This window comes from Stenella coeruleoalba, assembly GCF_951394435.1.
Source record: "Stenella coeruleoalba genome assembly, chromosome: 7".
NCBI classification, from domain to species: Eukaryota; Metazoa; Chordata; class Mammalia; order Artiodactyla; family Delphinidae; genus Stenella; species Stenella coeruleoalba.
The window spans coordinates 69,758,292-69,778,035 of NC_137153.1; the positions used below are offsets into that span (position 1 = coordinate 69,758,292).

The 19,744-nt window shown below is 42.2% G+C and overlaps 1 protein-coding gene across 5 annotated transcripts in view; it reads left to right on the forward strand.

Annotated features, from left to right (window-relative positions):
* PUM3 (pumilio RNA binding family member 3) overlaps window positions 1-18,080 on the forward strand; it is a 54,972-nt gene extending 36,892 nt beyond the window's left edge. Inside the window, exons 14-19 of one of the 5 annotated variants that reach the window (XR_013828938.1) lie at window positions 1,938-2,080; window positions 2,743-2,965; window positions 4,595-4,682; window positions 7,017-7,107; window positions 10,796-11,329; window positions 12,295-15,008. Coding sequence is in view for 4 of the 5 variants with exons in the window: in XM_079925532.1 (XP_079781658.1) it covers window positions 1,938-2,080; window positions 2,743-2,965; window positions 4,595-4,682; window positions 7,017-7,107; window positions 10,796-10,928 (678 nt within the window). In the remaining variant the exon portion in view is untranslated. Of the gene's footprint in view, window positions 1-1,937; window positions 2,081-2,742; window positions 2,966-4,594; window positions 4,683-7,016; window positions 7,108-10,795; window positions 15,009-16,180 lie in introns of those variants that run through there. The other 4 variants (XM_079925532.1, XM_079925531.1, XM_079925533.1 and 1 more) reach the window with 4 other exon arrangements.
* The last annotated feature ends 1,664 nt before the right edge of the window (window positions 18,081-19,744 follow it).

Here is a 19,744-nt window from a genome sequence, read left to right on the forward strand (position 1 = left end):
AAGTACATTGAAGACTACATTGCTGGCTTCATGCCACCCCTTTTCCTGCTAGGCCAAGAAAAGAAAAGTTAATTAAAAATAAATAGCAGCCATTTATGTTCTTCACTGCCTACTCCCCCCCTCCCTTTTTTTTTTTTTTTTTTAAAGCAAGTGTTTTTTTTTGTTGTTGTTTTTGTTTTTTTGCGGTACGCGGGCCTCTCACCGTTGTGGCCTCTCCCGTTGCGGAGCACAGGCTCCAGACGCGCAGGCTCAGCGGCCATGGCTCACGGGCCCAAACGCTCTGCGGCATGTGGGATCTTCCCGGACCGGGGCACGAACCCGTGTCCCCTGCATCGGCAGGTGGACTCTCAACCACTGAGCCACCAGGGAAGCCCAAAGCAGGTGTTTTAAAGGTATAATACCCCAGAGGGTTTTTTAAGGACAGCAAAGTTGTGGAGGTTTTTTAATGATTGTACAAATTAGCCTAAGCTATGTATCATTCTCAGTCTCCTCTTTAAACTGATTAAAGCATTTATCTTCTTTTATGAGTTGGTTAAACCTTAAATAAAGCCACACTAAAAGTAGCCCATATTTGTGGCACTAAATGCCTCTTTTTCAAAAATGCGTATTTTGAGTCTACTTTGGGACTCGTTTACCTTGAAATTGCAAAAGAGCTCCCATCCCCATGAAGTGATGTACATTTTTTTTCTGTCTTCCCCTTTAGTACTGAAATTTTAAGTCATTTTTTCTGAGTGGTTAAAATTTATATTCATTTTCAGGTGGTTAGATCTGTTGCACCTATTTACTAGCTTGTTTTTTTTTTCTGCACTGAAATTACTAATCTCGTAATTAGTAGGCACTCAAGAGAATAGCAGATCTGAGTATATCATCTGGAGAATTCCTTTCCTTAAGAATGGGGTGTATGTTTTCTTTGAAAGAGACTAGAGTTGAAGTCAGAGGAGCAGAACTAGTGAGAGCCCTTGCACTGCCACTCTCATGTCCTCCTGCAGGTCACCTCCCCCCTTTCTGGGCCCCTCATCTGTAAAGCTGGGTGGTTGGACTGAATTCTTTCTGTGGCCCCAGCCAGTTCTGAAGAATCTTTGGTGTTCAGACACACTTGGCTTCGAATATTAGGTTTGCTGTAAGAAATAGGAATGTTAGAGAGGGAAAGACTAATGATTTTTCTGTTGCATACGTAGAATAAACGAATTTTTAAACAATGATTTTTCTGTCTTTGCAAGTATCGCCAAATCTACACAGGAGCTCAGTTGGGGTGGGGATGACATTGCCTTTGTTCCTTAATCAAACAACTAGAAAAGGAGGTTACTGTTCTTGTTAAGTTGATTGGAGATGTCATAGAATGCAATTATTTGTAACTGCTCCATGGAGTCTTTCTGCATTTATTTCCCTCCCCGCTCTTTTTGTTTTCCACGTGATACTTAAACAGCCTTCATTTGCCGTGAGTAAGTAACCTAACTTTAAAAGCCTTTATCCACTTGTTCTATTTAACAGAGTTTCTTTATCTCCTTTCACATACATCTCATTAGGGAAATTCTAATAAGAATGGTCGTCATCAATGCTGCTGCTCCATTTAAGTGCAGCTGCAAATTAACTGTATCTGCTCAGTGGGCCCAGCAAGCAATGTCCCTAGTAATAGTGGCCTAAGAAATATTGGTTACAATGAATGAGATAACTCCTTTAGACATATATTTTTTAAGTTCTTGAGCTTGGTCGGTTAAATACAAATGGATTGTTCAGTAATGCTAGTCCCAGTAGAGAGGCAGTTCTGTATTCCGAGTGTAAATTTCTTTGTGCTTTAATGAGACGACTTCAGAACTAGCTGTACATTTTTCATTAAGTACATTGGGGAAAAGTTATGTATCCTTCTTTACCATTCAGATTCCAATAATAGTTTATTTTAAGCATATAGATTCACTTTTTTTTCTATAATTTTACAGGAAATTATTAATTCCTTGCCTAACATAGTAAATGACAAATATGGAAGGAAGGTCCTGTTGTATTTACTAAGCCCCAGAGATCCTGCACACACGGTAAGAGAGATCATTGAAGTTCTGCAGAAAGGAGACGGTAACGCACACAGGTGAGGGACAGTAGAATAAAGGGCTTGGGCCCTTTATTCCTCTGCTCTGATTGTTCATTCATTTTGAGTGGCATGTGCTTCCATAAATCTACTCACATGTGTACACCTCTCATGCTCCCTCCCTCTCTAAAACTCCAAAGGTGAATTCCATTTTTCAGCCTGTAGTTTTGGCAGATTCTTAAAGTTTTTATCCTGAAAAGGAAATGAAAGCATCATGCCAAAAGAACGCCTCTGAGGCCCAGCACATAGCAGGCGCTTGGGTGTGTGTTTTGCTTTATGTTTAAAGCAACTGGTACCACTTAGTCAAGTACTGTAGGGAGCAGAATCCATAAAGTAGTCTAAACATGTGTTGTAAGATATTTTGCTATTGTCGTTATTTGGTTTGGGGTTGGTTCGGGATTTTTTTTTTTTTTGTATTACACAAGGCAAGCTTCACTTATTGAGCGCTCATTCTGTGCCAGGCACTGTTCAGATCCTGGGGACACAAAGATGAAAGACAGATATCCCGCCCTCAAACTGCTTATCTACATGCACAACAGAAATTAGACAACAGAGCATGGCACAAACTGTTATAAGCCCTTAGAGATTTCTGTGATAATAAAACACCATATTTCCTTTGCTATTTATCTTACCTTAATTCTTCATTCAACATGTTACCACAGTAAGAAAGATACAGAGATCCGCCAACGAGAACTCTTAGAATCCATTTCTCCAGCTTTGCTAAGCTACCTGCAAGGACACGCCCAAGAGGTGGTGCTGGATAAGTCTGCGTGTGTGCTTGTGGCTGACATCCTGGGAGCTGCCATTGGAGATGTGCAGCCCGCCATGAATGCCGTCGCCAGTTTGGCAGCGGCAGAGCTGCATCCTGGTGGCAAGGATGGAGAGGTACTGTGCTATCGTGAGACAGGCGGGAAAGCCACAGTGGCTGCAAAAACTCCAATCACTGGGAACATTGCTATAAAGAGAATTTTAGTGATAATTAACTCACCTCATACCCACAGTACATTTGGAAATTGCGAATTCAAAACAGTGCTGTTAACACACACTGTCTTCTGATGACTCCACATACCTGTAGAGTAAAAACAAAATCCTCTTAATGCTGTCCCTGATTGACCCAGGCTGTCTTTCCAGCATATTCTGTGTTCTTAATTTTGTTTTGAATTTGCTGTGGACTTTTGCGCTTCCTTCATTTGTATGTACTTCTTTTCTCAACCTCACGTGCTACTTATGTTTCCATTTTCCTGCGCTCTTCCTGTAGAAAGCCTTATTAATCCTTCCAGGGCCTTGGAATCCTTCTCTGTGAAGTCTCCCTTAATTCCCTCTCAATCAGAAAGTTTTTGCTCTTTCTGAAAGCTCCTGCCTGTGTTATTTGGGCCTTGTGTTATTCTGCCTGTATCTTAAGTTTCTTGGTTCATGCACGGGATATGTGCTAGGCAGTGGTCAACACCCCCCACCCCCAAAAAAGAGAATACCATTTGGGGAAACACAATACTTAAATAAATATGCACACAAATGATTATTGTAGAATAGAGATACGTGCTGTGAAGGAAAACGCCAGGTTCTATGGGATTATATACAAATGGGAGGCAACCTGTCCTAGGAGGGCTTCCCGAGGCAGCGAAAGCTAAGCTGAGACCCAAAGGACTGGTAGCTGAGTGAGGAAAGAAGATTCTAGGCAGAGAGAAGAGCATGTGCGGCCGCCTTGGAGGAAGGAAGAAGCTCGGCACGTTTGAGAACAGGAGGCTCAGGGGGCTGGAAATCAGTGAGCAAAGGGAAGAGGAAGGTGGAAGCCAGATCCTGCCAGGCCCTCGCCCCGCGCTGGGTTGTGAGCTCCGGATGGACCCACATGGATGGGGAGCTCACTGTTTTCTGACACAGGAGATGGGGAAAGAAATGGGCCATGGATCTTAGAGACACCCTGGCTCCTGCCCTCACAGGGCAGATCCTGTTAACAAATTGGGACGATGCATGTGTAATGAAAGTTCCTCTGTAAGGACACAGGGCCTGTTGTCTCCCGTGCTGGACAAGGAGAGGTCCTAGGGGATCTCTGTGCGAGCAGTTGGTATGGCCCTTGAAAAGGAGTGAGCCTGCTCATCAGCTAGTGCTCCTCGGGCATCACCTTAAATGATGATTTAAACATCAGTCAGCATTTAGGTTTTAATGTTTCTGCTGTAGTGTTCTGTCCCATTGGTTTCTTTGCTCCTCAGAATTGCGTATGACAGTCTGGAAAGTGGTTAGCATGATCTTAAGATGAGCCTGGTGGTGGAGCTGTTCAAACTGGAGCTCATGAAGCTGAATGTGAGCTGCCTCAGCGGCCATGTTATCTTGAATAACCATCTTCATTTCAGTCAGGGTTGGAGTAGATCTCTCGTCCCTCCAGGTGTAGTAGTCATTGTAGATAAAGACCTCTTAAGCCTTTTGGAACTTTCAACTCGCCTGAGACTTTATCCGTATGTGGTGATATAGAGTGGATGAAAACAGCTTTTTAATTAATATGTTCTTGACCCCTCACAGCTTCACGTTGCAGAACATCCTGCAGGACATCTAGTTCTGAAGTGGTTAATAGAGCAAGATAGAAAGATGAAAGAAAGTGGACGAGAAGGTAGGCTGTGCAACTTGACCTTTTCTTGTATTGGATGTGGAATTTCAGTCATATCTGGCATCCCTGAACTTTATGCCGGCCATTTAAGTTCAAATGAGAGTCTGTTGAGTTTGTGAGTAAGAAATGATTTAGTGGTTGCAAATAATGCTTTTTCCCCCTGGAAATTTGTCTCCTAGAATCCTTTCATTTTCTTTCCCTTTCCCACCCTCCCTCCCTTTCTCTCCTCCCTCCTCTGCTACCTGAGACTTCAAAACGGGCTTGTCCAACATTCTAAAATGCCATTTTATTCTTTGAGGATGGTGAGAGCAGAGTAGGAGGGCCAGTTTGTGAGTATCATCATCCCAGTTGAAAAGCATATTTATCTTTAGTTTTGAGGAAAGGATAAGCAGAAGAAAATTATCCTCATCAGAGAATTTTGAACTGGTGCCTATTTGGCATTGAAATATATATGACCAAAGAGCAAGCCAGGCCTTGGCACTTCCTGGTTTTTCATAAACCTTACAGCTGCTCTGTAGAAACTCAGCTCTCAAGAGGAGGACAGCATCTTTTATTTATTGATGAGTGAAAACTTGCGTATCATTCCCCTCTCAGTCCTGTCTTTGACCAGACCTTCTCTTTCTAAATTCAAACTCCATCTGGTATTTTAGCCACTGAAGAGGCTTCCTCCCACTGAGTTAAAACAGTTCGGGCTTTCTGTTACTGTGTCTGAAAAAAGTGACAGATCATGAATTTATGTCTTGAGGCAAGTTGCAGTTCTAATGGCTAGTGAGGCAACCAGTATAGTAATAGAACTGTTACTTCTCACTCTAACTTTAAGAACAGAGACTTGGGCCTATTTCTCACTGTAAATTTTTTATAAAAGAGGAAGCTTCTGGTAATAAATTTTGAAGAAAAAATAATGTATTGAATTATCTTTTTGTTATTAAAAACTTGGTGCATAGTTGAGCTTATGTCAGAAAAGTTGTCTTGGTTTTAAAATCCAAGCAATTTTCTAGTGACTTTTCTCCTCATTTAAATTGCCCTGGCAACCCTAAAACACATCTGTTTGAACTTGATGTATTTGTCATGTTCATGTAGCACCAAATGAGTGGCTAGCTGTCTTGGTGATCTGTTGCTGTGTAACAAGCCACCTCAAAACTTAGTTTTCAAAACAACAGTCATTTGGTCAGTGTTTGGTGGAGCTCAGAAGCTCTACTCTGAGTCATCTAGGGCTGCTTGTCTTGGGGTTGGATTATCCACTTTCATAATGGCTGGCAGTGGCTAAGTCCAGCAGCCTCGCTTCCTCTCCCTAGGCTGTTGGGTTTCCTCACAATATAGTGGTCGGGTTTTAGAAGGACAGAGTAGGTGCATGGTACTTTCATGATTTAGCCTCAGAAGTTATTTAAGGGCAGTTGTACCGTACTCTCTTGAGTAAGTCAGTCACAAAGGCCCACCCAGTTCGAAAGGAGAAGACATCAGTTCCACCTTTAGATGAGGGAGTGGCACTATTCTAGAAGCATACACAGGAGATATTGTTGCGGTCACCTTTGGAAAACACTGTCTGCCTCACCAGCTGATTTCTGTCCCTCTTGAGCATGTGCCACGAAGAGTAAAATAGTCGTGGGCCTCTTGGCTTTTAAAGGCTCCTCATATTTGGGTATCTTTGAATTTTACATGCTGCCTACCCAAGATGTTTGCCTTTAAGATAGGTTGTCCCCACCTCCATCTGTACCAGATCCTAGTCTTCAGAATTTCTCCTTTGTCCAAGAGTTAGTTAACACTTAGGTGGCACAGTGAATAAGATAATACACTCTGAGACCTTGGGAATCAGATATACTATAACAAAACATGAATCGTATTTTTGATGGGTGAACGAATGTTTAGTATTGTAGAGAGAAATTGCCAGGTGTAAGGCAGAATAGTCATTTGACCGTTAATTGTGTTCAAGGCACCTTCTGAGTGAGCATTTTCCTTGAGGGGAAACTTGATTTTAACCAAACACGAGGTGCTGCTGTCAAACATTTACTTCCTGAATAATTTTCAGGTCAGGGTTAAATCATTAAATAGTACAAAGAAATGTAAACATGACCAAGCGAGCATTTTATAAGAAGTCATTGTTTCTCTTGAGTAATTACTGCTAAACATAGCTGAGGATTTGGGTCAGAGTGGAGAGAAATGGCTGTATTAAAAACGCATTACATAAAGCTGAGCTACAATTTTTAGTGTTAAGTGATACTGGGTGAGAACGCTTTATTAGCTTTCTCATTAAAACAGGTTTCCAGCTTTAAGCGTAGTAGGGAGAGAGATTGGGAGTTTAAATCTGGGTATATGATGTTCATTAAATTTATTTTACAGGTTGTTTTGCAAAAACACTCGTAGAGCTTGTTGGTATGAAGAACCTGAAGTCCTGGGCTAGTGTCAATCGAGGAGCCATTATTCTTTCCAGGTGTGTAGAAAGTGTGCCTTTTTCTGCTTAGGGTCCTTGTCCTCAATGCCCGTGGGTGCACAGCATGCTTCCTTCACGCTTACTTCTCAGTTCTAATGTCTGTTTCCAATAGTCCAGCATTCCTGTCAGTTACTCTTGGTCTAGACAAGTATACCAAATATTAGAGAGCAAATGTAACTCTTCCATCAGTCCTTACAGTTTTTCTCATATGCCCTCTTTTGGATCATAGAATTAGGGCATTCACAAGGCATCATTGGATTGTTTCACCACATTTATGGTTTAGACCAAAGTTTACTTGTATTCTTTTTTAATGGATTAGTTTTGTTCCTGTAAAAACTGACAGAGTTGTTTTTCAAATCGTGACTGACTTTACTGACTTTGTTTTCAACTATTCTAAAAGGATTCAAGAAGCATTTGCTATTAAAGTCTGCATGCTAATTAATCTTTGTTTCTAATTAAAATGATAGAAAACTGATGATTTGTGAATTGAGACATATGCTTAACTTGTATATTGTTGTTTGGACATAGGTTAAGTTTATAATTTACAGGTCATTGAAATTTCCATCTATTCTATTCCCAGCTAAGATCCTTTTATTAAGGATATTCATTTTAAAATAGATTTGTGTGTTGTTTTGAAGTAATCACTGTTGATTTTTTTTGCCCTGCTGTGTTACCGAGATTTGGAAAAACAGTTACCAGTCTCAGCTTGAATTTCCCACAGTATTTCACATGCAAGTTACTATGCAGTTTAATTTGTATATGTTTATAAATGTTGTAGGCATTTCTTCAATATATATTTTGATTTGGTACACATATACTCACAAATATGTACATTCCAAATGGGCATTCATTATTTTTAGGTATATCAGTATCTCCAAATATATGGGTGATACAGATCACTAGTTTATTTCTCATTAAAATTAGCTAATTTTCCAGTTGGTGTTGAACAGCCAGAGTCTATTAGCTGAAACATGAACTTTTTGACATGAATTTCTTTACTGGGCATTTGGACTGTTAACACCTACTGACACATTCTTTCATTACACTCAATTAACTAAAAATTATGGCAATGCTGTAAAATTAATTTTTTTAACATCTTTATTGGAGTATAGTTGCTGATTCACTTTGTTATACAGCTATATGTATACATATAACCCCATATCCCTTCCCTCTTGCATCTCCTTCCCACCCTCCCTCTCCCACTCCTCTAGGTGGTCACAAAGCACCGAGCTGATCTCCCTGTGCTATGCGGCTGCTTCCCACTAGCTATCTATATTTGGTAGTGTATATATGTCAATACTACTCTCTTACTTCGTCCCAGCTTACCCTCCCCGCTCCCTGTGTCTTCAAGTCCATTCTCTATGTCTGCGTCTTTATTCCTGTCCTGTCCCTAGGTTTATCAGAGCATTTTTTTTTTTTTTTTAGATTCCATATATGTGTGTTAGCATACCGTATTTGCTTTTCTCTTTCTGACTTACTTCAGTCTGTATGACAGACTCTGGGTCCATCCGCCTCATTACAAATAGCTCAATTTCGTTTCTTTTTATGGTTGAGTAATATTCCATTGTATATGTGCCACAGAACCAGGAAGAAATAGAAAATATAAACAGACCAGTCACAAGCACTGAAATTGAGACTGATTAAAAATCTTCCAACAAACAAAAGTCCAGGACCAGACGGCTTCACAGGCGAATTCTCTCAAACATTTAGAGAAGAGCTAACACCTGTCCTTCTCAAACTCTTCCAAAATGTAGCAGAGGGAGGAACACTTCCAAAGTCATCCTACGAGGCCACCATCACCCTGATACCAAAACCAGACAAAGATGTCACAAAGAAAGAAAACTACAGGCCAATATCACTGATGAACATAGATGCAAAAATCCTCAACAAAATTAATTTTTAAAGATTGCTCATCAATCAGAGCTCCCCTTGGGTGGATTTCAAACATGAGAAGGATACTGTAGGTTTATTATGGAATATTCCTTAAAACGGGAATATGAAATATCTGAACATGAAGTATCTGAGGTTCTAAAGGGAAGTGAAACTGGAGATAAATTAATAATTGATTAATATAATAATTATTTTTATTTGGCGTTAGAATACTGTCATGTGCTTGTTTGGCAAAATTCTTTCCTTGTTTATATTTTTCTTTAAAACTTGTGCAGTATGTGTGTGTGTGCGTGTTTGTTTTTGTTTGTTTGTTTTGCTAAATGTTTTTTAGAGTAAGTGACAAAGTGTCATTCTGGGTGAAAAAATCAGCCTTGTGTGCAGTCTGAAAAATAACTCAGGGAAGCGTAATTCTCTAGCATTTAAATGCATGAGCTCTAGACAGACTGCCTGGGTTCCAGTCCCAGCTCACTGTGTGGCCTTAGGCAAATTACTCAGCTTTTCTGAGCCTTAACTTTCTTGGATGTAAAAGGAGATTAATAATAATCCTAGGTTGTTATGAAAACTAAATGGGATGATGCATACATAGTGCTTAGCATTATGTTTAATGCGTGTGTTCAGTAAATATTAACTTGTGTCACTATTATGCACTGTGTGACTGTGTGTTTAGCCAAGGTTTATAAAATATGAACACCTATGAGTCACAAGTCTATTGAGAGGGCACTTTACTTTTCAGCTTTGCAGGTGGCAAGCAGTACTTGTTGCTTGTCTTCCACAAGCATGTCCTCCACTCTGTGGACATGATGGAAATTATTGGGACCAGGGTCTTTCAAACATGCCACGTGATTTCTTTCTGGGTTGTGTTTCAGTGGTCAGCATTTAAACGTGGTCGTGAGGACGTCGGGGGAGAATAGGAAATTCGGCCCTGGGGTTTGGTGGTTGAGTGCCTGTGACTTGGCCCCTATTTAGAGCAAGGGGCCTACTTGTTGCCAGTCTGAAGAGCTCTGCTCACCTGTGATAAAGTACGCCAGCAAGGTCTCAGAGAGCAGAGCTGACCTCATTTTGTTGAATGAGTCACACTGATCAAGTGGTTAACTAGGAGCCCGGCTCTGGCTATAGGTGTTTCAGATACAGGATCATGTGAGCCTCAAAACACAACCCTGTGAAGAAGGCAGGTTCTTTTGTTCCCATTCTGCAGGCCAGGAAACTGAGTCTTTGAGAATTTAAATAGCATGCTCTTGGTTGTATAGTTACTGAGTGGCAGAGGCAGGTTTCAGATCTGGGCAGTTAAGCTCCAAGGTAAAGCTCTTTACGCCTTCACTCAGTGTTTTGGCAATAGAGTTCAGTAAGAAGGCCATTCATTAACTGCTTACCTTTCATGCTCCCCACCGTTCCTCCGTGTACACCTATTCACGCATGTTAATTCAGTCACTCTGAGCATTTCTTGACTGTCTGCTCTGTGTACATGGTGCCATGAGATAAATAAAGCACAGGATCCTTGCTCCTGAGCTTTTCTAGGTGGAGAAGGAAAGGTAGAATAAATGTAGTAAACAGTTTTGAGGCAGGGTGTTCGTCCTAAGACAAAGTGAAAGCAGGACCTATTATGTGGTTTTAGAATATAGGCTACTAGCCCCCATCATTCATCTGATCAATGGGAAAAAAAAGTATTTATAGTTACACAACTTGTCTCACAAGTCAATGAATTTTTTGTACTGTGTGCGAAGGTAGTATTTGCAGACAATCTAAGGGTTTTTTATGAAATTTAATTTTTTGTTTGTTAATTTTTGTCTTCTCTCTTCAGCCTTCTCCAGAGCTCTGATCAAGATGTTGCAAATAAAGTCAAAGCTGGATTGAAAAGCCTTATTCCCACATTGGAAAAAAGCAAAAACACCAGCAAAGGAATAGAAATGCTACTTGAAAAACTGACTGCCTAGGTAGAAACTGCTAAGAACAAGTTGGAGTCATTTTTCCTCTTCTGTTTTCCCAGTACAGAAAAGAAGGGCTAGGGTCCATCTTACTGGTAATTTGGGTGCTCTGTATATGTGTTTCTTCTTTGTATACAAAGAATCTATTGATAAAATGATTTCTAAAAATGGCCTTTTTAAGAAAAAAATCTCAGCCTTCTCTTTTATCATATTGAATAGTAAGCAGATTACAATGTAAAATGTTTAACAGTCATGCACAGTGAGACCAACCAAATTTATATAAAATTTAATTTTATTTAATTGTGCATTGATTCAGGGGAGAAGACATCTTCAGTGAACAGTAGTCTGAGAGGGCTTCATGGAGGAGGAGGAACCTGAGAGTTTCCTGCTTCAGAGGAAGGCAGGATGTGGTAAAGGAGAGCCACGGGGAGTCCTTGGTGGGAGCAGTGAGGTGGCAGTCAGTGGTTTTGAACTGAACTTCAGGAAGGCTTGGGGCTTGTTGGGTAACGTCATGGGGATACTCTGCATCCAGGACAGCTGCATTCCTAGCTGCCTTATGGATTGGGTGCCATGTTAGATTTTATTTGAAACAAGCCACTCCAGGAAGTTAAGATTTTTAGGAGGAAATGTGCTGAATGAATTAGGGGATCATAGTGGGTAGCAGTGTTAAGGTCATTGTCACAGGAGAGATTTTCCTGTCTTTGAAACTGGGCCTTCCAAGTAAATAGCTCCTTGTAGTGAGACTTTCTCTTGGGACTTTCCCTGAAGTAGTTGAGGCCTACAGGGTTTGAGTTAGAAGGATATGCAATTTGTTAATAGTGCAGAAGTTGGAATTTAAGTACAAGTAGGATGTTTGAATTTTAAAACTACACTTGGCTTCCAAGCAACAAAGCTTGGAAGGATTGGTGAACCTTGGAAGAGTTCATGGCCAGGCTCATGTAGCCCTGCCTATGAATACCTGACTGCTTTCGAAACCAGGCCTTGGGGCTTCCTCTAAGTAGCCTGATGTAACAGGACACCCACTCAGGTCTGTCACTGCAGTTACACCTCAGGTGAACAGCTGTGCCTTTCCTACCAGACCGCTGGGTCCCAGGACTACTCCCAACGGATGAGCTGCCAGGACGTTACCTGCTGCCCTCTCCTGTGGGTGCATTGAACCCTGCAGGAGCAAGAGAGCCGATGCCTGTAATTCTCTTTTGGCATGGATTCTCCTCCTACCCCCCCACCCTGTACCCCGCCCCCCCACCACCACGACCCAGCCAGGTCTAAGGGTAGAGGTGGGACCGTTGGGGGAACTGGGGGTGGTGTGGGAGACAATGGGGAAGAGCTTGCTTTTGTTTGACTGATATATTGTGTGTTTGTTTTCCATATAAAGGGCCCATTTGGAAAGAGAGGGGGACAGAAATTCTGCTGTTTGTTCCATCTGTAAGACTAAAAAAATAACATCCGTAGTTTGGAAAGTTCGAATATTATGAAGCATATAACGAAAGAAGAAATTCTTCTTCTGCCCCACTCCTCCACACCCCTGCCTTGTCCTCCCCAGAAGCAACGACTTTCAGTTCTTTTTAGCTCTGCTAAGTTTTTAAATATATGATTTTTGTGGGTTAAAAAAAAAAATCTATCCGTTTTAGGCATTTTCTTTTAACTTCCTGTTATGGAAAAATACAGATTGAGACTTCACCACCACTGTCTCCCTACTTCTTTTCTTTCCATTTTCCCAGTAGAATTGCATCATCTTTGATAAATTGATGTTCAATTTATATGATTATGTTGACGTCAGTTGTTAAATACTGAAGGAAGTAGTGAGTTGTCATGACATTTCCTATACCATTTTTTTTCCTGGAATTAATAAATTGTCTCATTTATTTTTATTTGCTTACTTTCCTACATTCCTATAATTAATTTTTCTCAAACTGTCCATCAGAATTGCATACACTCTTCTCCAGTAGGCATTTTCCTCTTTTTTCAGCCTGGCAAGGCTCACATGTTATTCTGGGGTCAACCCCTTTCCCGATGGCTCCAGTATGTCCCATCTAGTGTGCCTCCAGTGGGTCATAGATGTGCTGAAATTTTAACAGCTTCAGCCCTTACTCCAGCAGGCCATACAAACATTTCCCTTGTGTGGTTCATGCAAAAGATCACTGGTATGAACTAATCCCAGGGGCCCTTTCCTTAAGTCAGTGATGGATTTAGGAAGGAGCCTGGCCAATGGACCTCAGAAGAGAAGTATATTCCTGGGAGAGGTTCCTTTGGTCTCACACCCACAAGGAACAGAGTCCCTTTCCTGCCGGCTGACTTTAGTATATGCAGAAAGCATACTGAGGATGGCTGAGTAAAAGGTTGAAAGAATCTGAAACTTTGATGTTGAACTGCTGAATAAATCAACTCCTGGAGCTGCCCTACCCCTGAACTTCCTGTTATGTGAGAGAATTAACTTTCATTTATCATTTAGGCCATTTTGAGCTGAATCTTTAGAAACTTGAAGCCACAATTGTGCTAACCTGTCAGTGAATACTGACTTCCACACTATCCAGTACATCAGGTCAACTGGCAGACACCTCCGCTGGAGCCACCTGGCTTTCTGAGCGTCCTAAGAACCTGCAGCACAGCCGTCCTCATCCCAGGCCTTCCCTTCATGTCTCCTATGGAGAGCCCATTTGAGGATCCCATGCATTTCATTTTCTTGCTTAACATCCTCTTTTGAATGGGGCACAATCTCTAGTAGCATCCTGAGAAAGAATGCATATGAGGGAAAATTTTAAAGTCTGAATGTCTATTCTACCCTTTCACACCTGGACACCTAGTTTAGCTGGATATAGAATTCTAGTTTGAAATTAATTTTGCCTTGGAATTTTGAAGACATTGGTCAATATTTCCTTTGGCTTGCAGAGTTACTATGGAAGTCTAATGCCATTCTTATTCTCAGTCTTTTATATGTGGCCTTTTTGGGGGGGGGGGGTTGTGAGGGGTTTCTCTGAAAGGTTTCAGGACTTTTTTAATCCCCAGCCTCCTTGTATTTCAGGATCATGTGCATTGCTATGTGTCATGTGTGTCTGCTCTTTATTCTTCGTGCTGGGTACTTGAGGATTTTAGTCGGAGAAGTGAAGCCCTTCCATTTGGGGGCTGTATCTGTATTGTCTCCCTAACCCCCTCCTCCTCCAACCCTATTTTCTCTATTCTTTCTCGTTGAAAGAAGTCTGTTTTGCAGATTTCGAATGCTGATTTGATCCTCTAATTTTCTTTTTCAATTCTTTGGCTCTTTGTTTTGCTTTCTGTGTGAGATATTTCCTCCACTTTCTCTGTCAGCCCTTCCACTGACCTGTTCTTTTCTTGTTTCTTGAATGAAGTATCTCTTAAATCCCTGGGAATGTTGTCTTTTTTGTTTGTTTGTTTTACCTTGCTTTCTCTCTTGTGTCTGCACTTTTTGTTTATTTTGGTCTCTCATGTTTGAGACTTTCTGGGAGAGATCTTTGGCTCTCCTTTATATACTTAAGACATTTAAAGCTGATCAGAAAGGGGGCAGGCCCTTCTGGACTGTTGACTGCTCATTACACAGGTGATGAGGTAGGGATGCTCCTGTTTCACTGGAGTCCTCCAGATGTCAGGATCCATGGGCCTTGTGTCTGGGCCATTCTGTGCCTCTAGAGGGAAATCCACCTGGCAGCCAAAATTCTGGGTGCTCAACACTGCGTGCAGATTTTCATTAACCCACCTGCTTTGAGTACAGCACCTCTCCCTCATGTTCTCGTATGCCTGGGACCCCCTTGTCTGAAGAAATCGAACCACTGTGAGTCCACAAACTAAACTCTCAGCCTTCTGCCAGTGTGTGGAGTGGTAGTCAACCAGTTTTAGCCAATCCTCCTGTTTTCCATCCTAGGCCTCACTCCAGCTTTTCCCAGTACTTAGCACCTCTGCTTGCTGGGATTTTCTGTAGATCAGAGTGAGAATTAACTTGCTCCTCTGCTTATACGTGGTATTCAGCTTTCTTGGCCCTGATAACTTTCTCCGTGGCTTCCTCTTTTTCCAGATATTTGTTGTTGTTCACTGACGATGACTTCTCTCCTGTTTGTTTCTTTCTTTGTTTTGACTTTCTACCATTTTAATTTATTCTTAGCAGAAATCAACAAATGGTTTTAACCAAATTGAGAACAACCTGCCTGGCTGAATGGAGGATGTATTTTCCATGCAAAAGTTTCCTGCTTTTGAGAATGTCTTTAATTTTTAAATTTAGCTTTTGTAGCTTTCAGATTGCACCCCATGCTTTTCTCAGGGATCGATCTGACGTTGCCTAGAATGAAGGAGAACCTGTTCCCCTTTAAGCCTGGGGTAATATGTGTTTGCCTAATGGAATAAGGCTTCCTGCTTGCCTGAACGCAAAGGATAGGCTCTTTAAAATATGTGATGGCACTTGTTTCTGTTTGCAATGAAATTTTGAAAAGGTTACATCTTATTTATAGCAGATTAGTCACTCTTAAGAGTACATCTTACAAAGACAAGAGTGTGTGTATATTTTTAGAATAATGGTTAAGAGAGTACAGGGTCTCAGAAAAAGCAGCAACAGTTTATACTGAGCCGCTAATCAAACTATTTCTAAAACTAATGAACTTAAATAAGCATAAAAATCTGCCACTTGAACTTTTTTCTCACCTCTGAAACCGTTTAACGTAAGGAAACAGGTTATAATCATCTCCATCTGTTAAGGACTGAATTCATTTTGTCCCCTTCAAGTGTGTGTGTGGGAATCCTAACCACCACTCCCACTTCTGTACCGTACCTCAGAAAATGACTGTATCTGCAGATAGAGTCTTTAAAGAGGTAATTAGGGTAAAATGAGGTCTTGTGGGTAGGCCCTAGTTCAGTATGACTGGTGTCCTTGTAAGAAGAGATCAGGACACACCTAAAGAGAAGAACATGTGAAGGCAAGAGAGAAGAGGGCCATCCCCAAGCCAGGGAAAGAGGATTCCAAAAGAAATAAACCCTGCTGACACCTTCATCTTGGATTTCCAGCCTCCAAAAGCTGTTTGAGGAGATAAATTGCTGTTGTTTTCGCCGCCCAGTCTGCGGTATTTGTTAGGCAGCCTTAGGAAACTAAGACACCTTTTCTAAATTCAAAACCTCTACCACCACAGTGCCTCCAAATTCCCTACCCTTTTTCCCAGATGAATTCTTAAGGGTTTAAATGAAGTCAACCAGTAGATACGTTATTTGGATTGGTCTTTTCTGAATGGTAACTAAACGGCCCGCTCTGCTCTGCATTCCAGAGTTTGCAAACAGACACTGATTGCTGTGGGCATGTTTGTACCCAAAACAGTGACTTGGAAGATAGTGCCGATGTTTCCACTTGCATCCCTGTGAAGGAGTGGTGTTTGGAATCTTTCATCAAAATGATTTCTAATGTTTAAACATGGCCTCATGCCCATTGCTGAATGTAAGTGGACGAAGAGAGCTCCAAAAACATGGTAATGAGAAATTTTGGTCCATGCTGTCTTGTTTTTAGGGGAATTAATTCTATCTTGGGGAAAATGATTAGTTCTTCGTTGTGCCGATATGTGATAGCACTTAAGTGGAAGGTGATAGAAATCTGGTAAGGTTATGAGAATCATCTGACTGTGCTCTTGATGACTATAATTAAGCATAATGAATAATTTAGGTATTTTAAATGACTTCCAGATGCTTGAAAACAGACTTTGCTTTTAGATAGAAATCCTCTTGCATTTAAAACTCATGTTCTTATTGATAAACCTGCCAGTGAACACATTGACTTGCTGCTGTTACATTCCACAGTAGACAGTGATAGAAAGAATGAACATGATTTTTAAAGACCTGTGTAACAGCAAGGAAGTGCTTTTGAGGAAATGGACAAGTCTTGGGTGTTATTTTTCTTGCCCAATCAACTATTCTGCCCCATCTGTATTGCTTAATACTTAAATCTAGCTCTAAACATAGATGTGTTGAAACCCGTTGCATCTGCGTGTAATGTAACCTGGTGGACGTGTGTTTTGGTCTGGCTGGCACCTCTTTGGGGGCTCCCCTCGTCTCACGTTTCAGTCGTCCCGTTTGTGTAGGGTGAGCCCATCATGACCTGCCTTCATCAGATGCACGTGACCCAGGGCTCCCAAATCACAGCACCATTCACTTGGCCACGGTGTTTAGTTAATGGGTAAAGTGCGCCTTTTAACAAATAGCATCAAATCAGAATCTGGCATGGGACCAAAACAAGAGCATTTAGAGCTCTGGGGCTTCACTGGATCGCTGTGAGGTTTAACTCAACTTCAGTTGAGTTTACATGTGAAGAGGACCTAGAACTGGGCCTGAATACGCAGGTTGGGGCTCAGTCCCAGGGCCAGGCTTTCTAATGGCCAGGTAGAATCATGGGAGATTTGGAGATTGCTGGAAAGCTTTGTTGTCACAAAGCCGTGACTTGGAAGTCAGAGTTCCCATTGTTGAGTTTTTTTGACATCAAGCATTTCAGCAACCCTTGCCCCAAAATGCAGTATTACACTTGCACTTTTGAGTTTGTATTGGCTAAGAAATCACATAGGAAGGTCCATGAATTCATTACCACTTTTAAATACATAATTTACAATCAATTTAAAGCAGCTGTGTACCTTTGAAAAGCCTTCACTCCATTTGTAGCTAGGGCTTGGGGCAAGGTAGGGTCTGCAGGCCCCCTGCAGTCTCTTCTGCCCACAGGTTAGGAAGCAAGGGTGAAAGCACTTGAGCCCAAATTGGCTGTTTTTTAAATGCAAATAACCCTGATAGGAACAGCACCTTTAGCTGTAGCCCGTGGTTAACACCTTCCTTTGAAGTCTATCAACTTTTCGGGTAGAATGCTGAGAGCTAGGCAGCTTGGAGAGGGAGTTGTTTCCTTGGGAAGGAGCAAGGGGTAATTTGAGGTCATTCACCTGGGCCAAAAAGCCTAGGAACAGCAGAGAAGTCCAGGGTTTCAACTTGGTTAGTGGTCTTGTCATGCAGAGATGGGTGTGAGTCAGCACCGGGAGACACTGGGCCAACTCCAGGTGATTGCTTTGTAGAGGAAGTTGCCTTGGATTTGTTTGAGAAGCTTGGACACAGCGTGGGTTCTGCCCCTTACTAGGCAGGTGATTTTGGTCCTCAGTTTTCTCATCTACAAAACAAGCCACCTGCTTCACGTTCCCTCAATTAGTAGACTTCTTTAAACAAGAACATTCACTACAAATGGGAGGGTTTTTTTTTTTTTTTTTTTTTTTTTTTTTTTTTTTTTTTTTTTTTTGGCGGTACGTGGGCCTCTCACTGCTGTGGCCTCTCTCGTTGCGGAGCACAGGCTCCGGACGCGCAGGCTCAGCGGCCATGGCTCACGGGCCTAGCCGCTCCGCACCATGTGGGATCTTCCCGGGCTGGGGCACAAACCCGTGTCCCCTGCATCGGCAGGCGGACTCTCAACCACTGCGCCACCAGGGAAGCCCCTGGGAGGGGTTTTTGAGAGCAGTACCGCAGTGAAAAGCACTTGGAGTTTGTTTTCAGAAGATCTGGCTTTGAAGCGCGGCCCTGAGTCTGACCAGAAATGTGAGTCACAATCTTTAGAAACTTCTGTTTTCTTATTTATAAAAATAGAGATAGTACCTGAAAATTTCAGAGGGTTGAGGTCAGAATCAAATGAGATTGTGTATGTGAAGATGCCTTGTAAAACTTTGTAGGTGTTCATGATTCCCGAGATAGGTTGGATATTCCTTGCCTTGTTTGGTTGCCAAGTCACAGGGTTGCAGTGTGCCAGGGACTCGGCCAGAGGTGCAGGGTGGAAGAAGGGGAGAAAGGACCTTCTCCAGGGGAAGAACCTTCGGTGACTTAAGTTAATACAAGGAGTACACAGCCCTCCTCCACCAGGATTGTGGGGGGACAGGCATGTCCTGACTCACCTTAGAAGCAGGTAATACGTGGTACTTTGATTCTGCAGTACAACAAATCATGCATTTGGGATAAGGTGAGAGCTCAGCAAACGGCGTTTGAGGCCTGGCCTGGCCTGGGAATCGAAGGATTAGTATGGTAGAATGAAAGGAGCTTGGGATAGATGTGAGTTCTAACCCACAACCCACCAGTAGATCAGGTGGTTTCTAGATGGGATGCTCCAAGTCCCAGCTTGCCCTGAGATGCCTTGGGGAGCAGCACTGTGGTAGGAGGTGGGGGCAGAGCCGATGGGGCTCTTGACCAGCCACCTAGGCTCCAGTGAGAGCAGCCCCGCTAATATCTGTTTAACACGTTCAGATTTGGAGTTAGGTTTCTTTTTGTAACAGGGTTCTGCTGTTAAAAACAAACAAAAAGCTAGAAAACCACTGAGATTGCAATCTCCTGCACGGTGTCCTCAGTGCTGCATGCAGTCAGCAAGCTGGGCCAGAAGGGAGGCATTAGACTGCGAGCAGATTTCCTGTGAAGCCACGAGGCTTAAGCATCTGGGCCGCTTGCTTGCTTGGCATTCCAAAGCCTGCTACATCATTTTGTATTCATACTTTAATTTTTTCTTAAGGGGAGATCCTAAATTGTACAGGCTTTAGGCCCCACGAATCCTGGATCCCTTGCGTTAGACGCAAGCTTCTTTTTTTTTTAGAAATTTATTTTTAATTTATTTATTACTTTTGGCTGTGTTGGGTCTTTGTTGCTGCGCTGTGGGCTTTCTTTAGTTGCGGCAAGCAGGGGCTACTCTTCGTTGTGGTTCCCAGGCTTCTTATTGCGGTGGCTTCTCTTGCGGAGCACGGGCTCTAGGCACGTGGGATTCAGTAGCTGTGGCGCACGGGCTTAGTTGCTTGTTCCACAGCATGTGGGATCTTCCCGGACCCGGGCTCGAACCCATG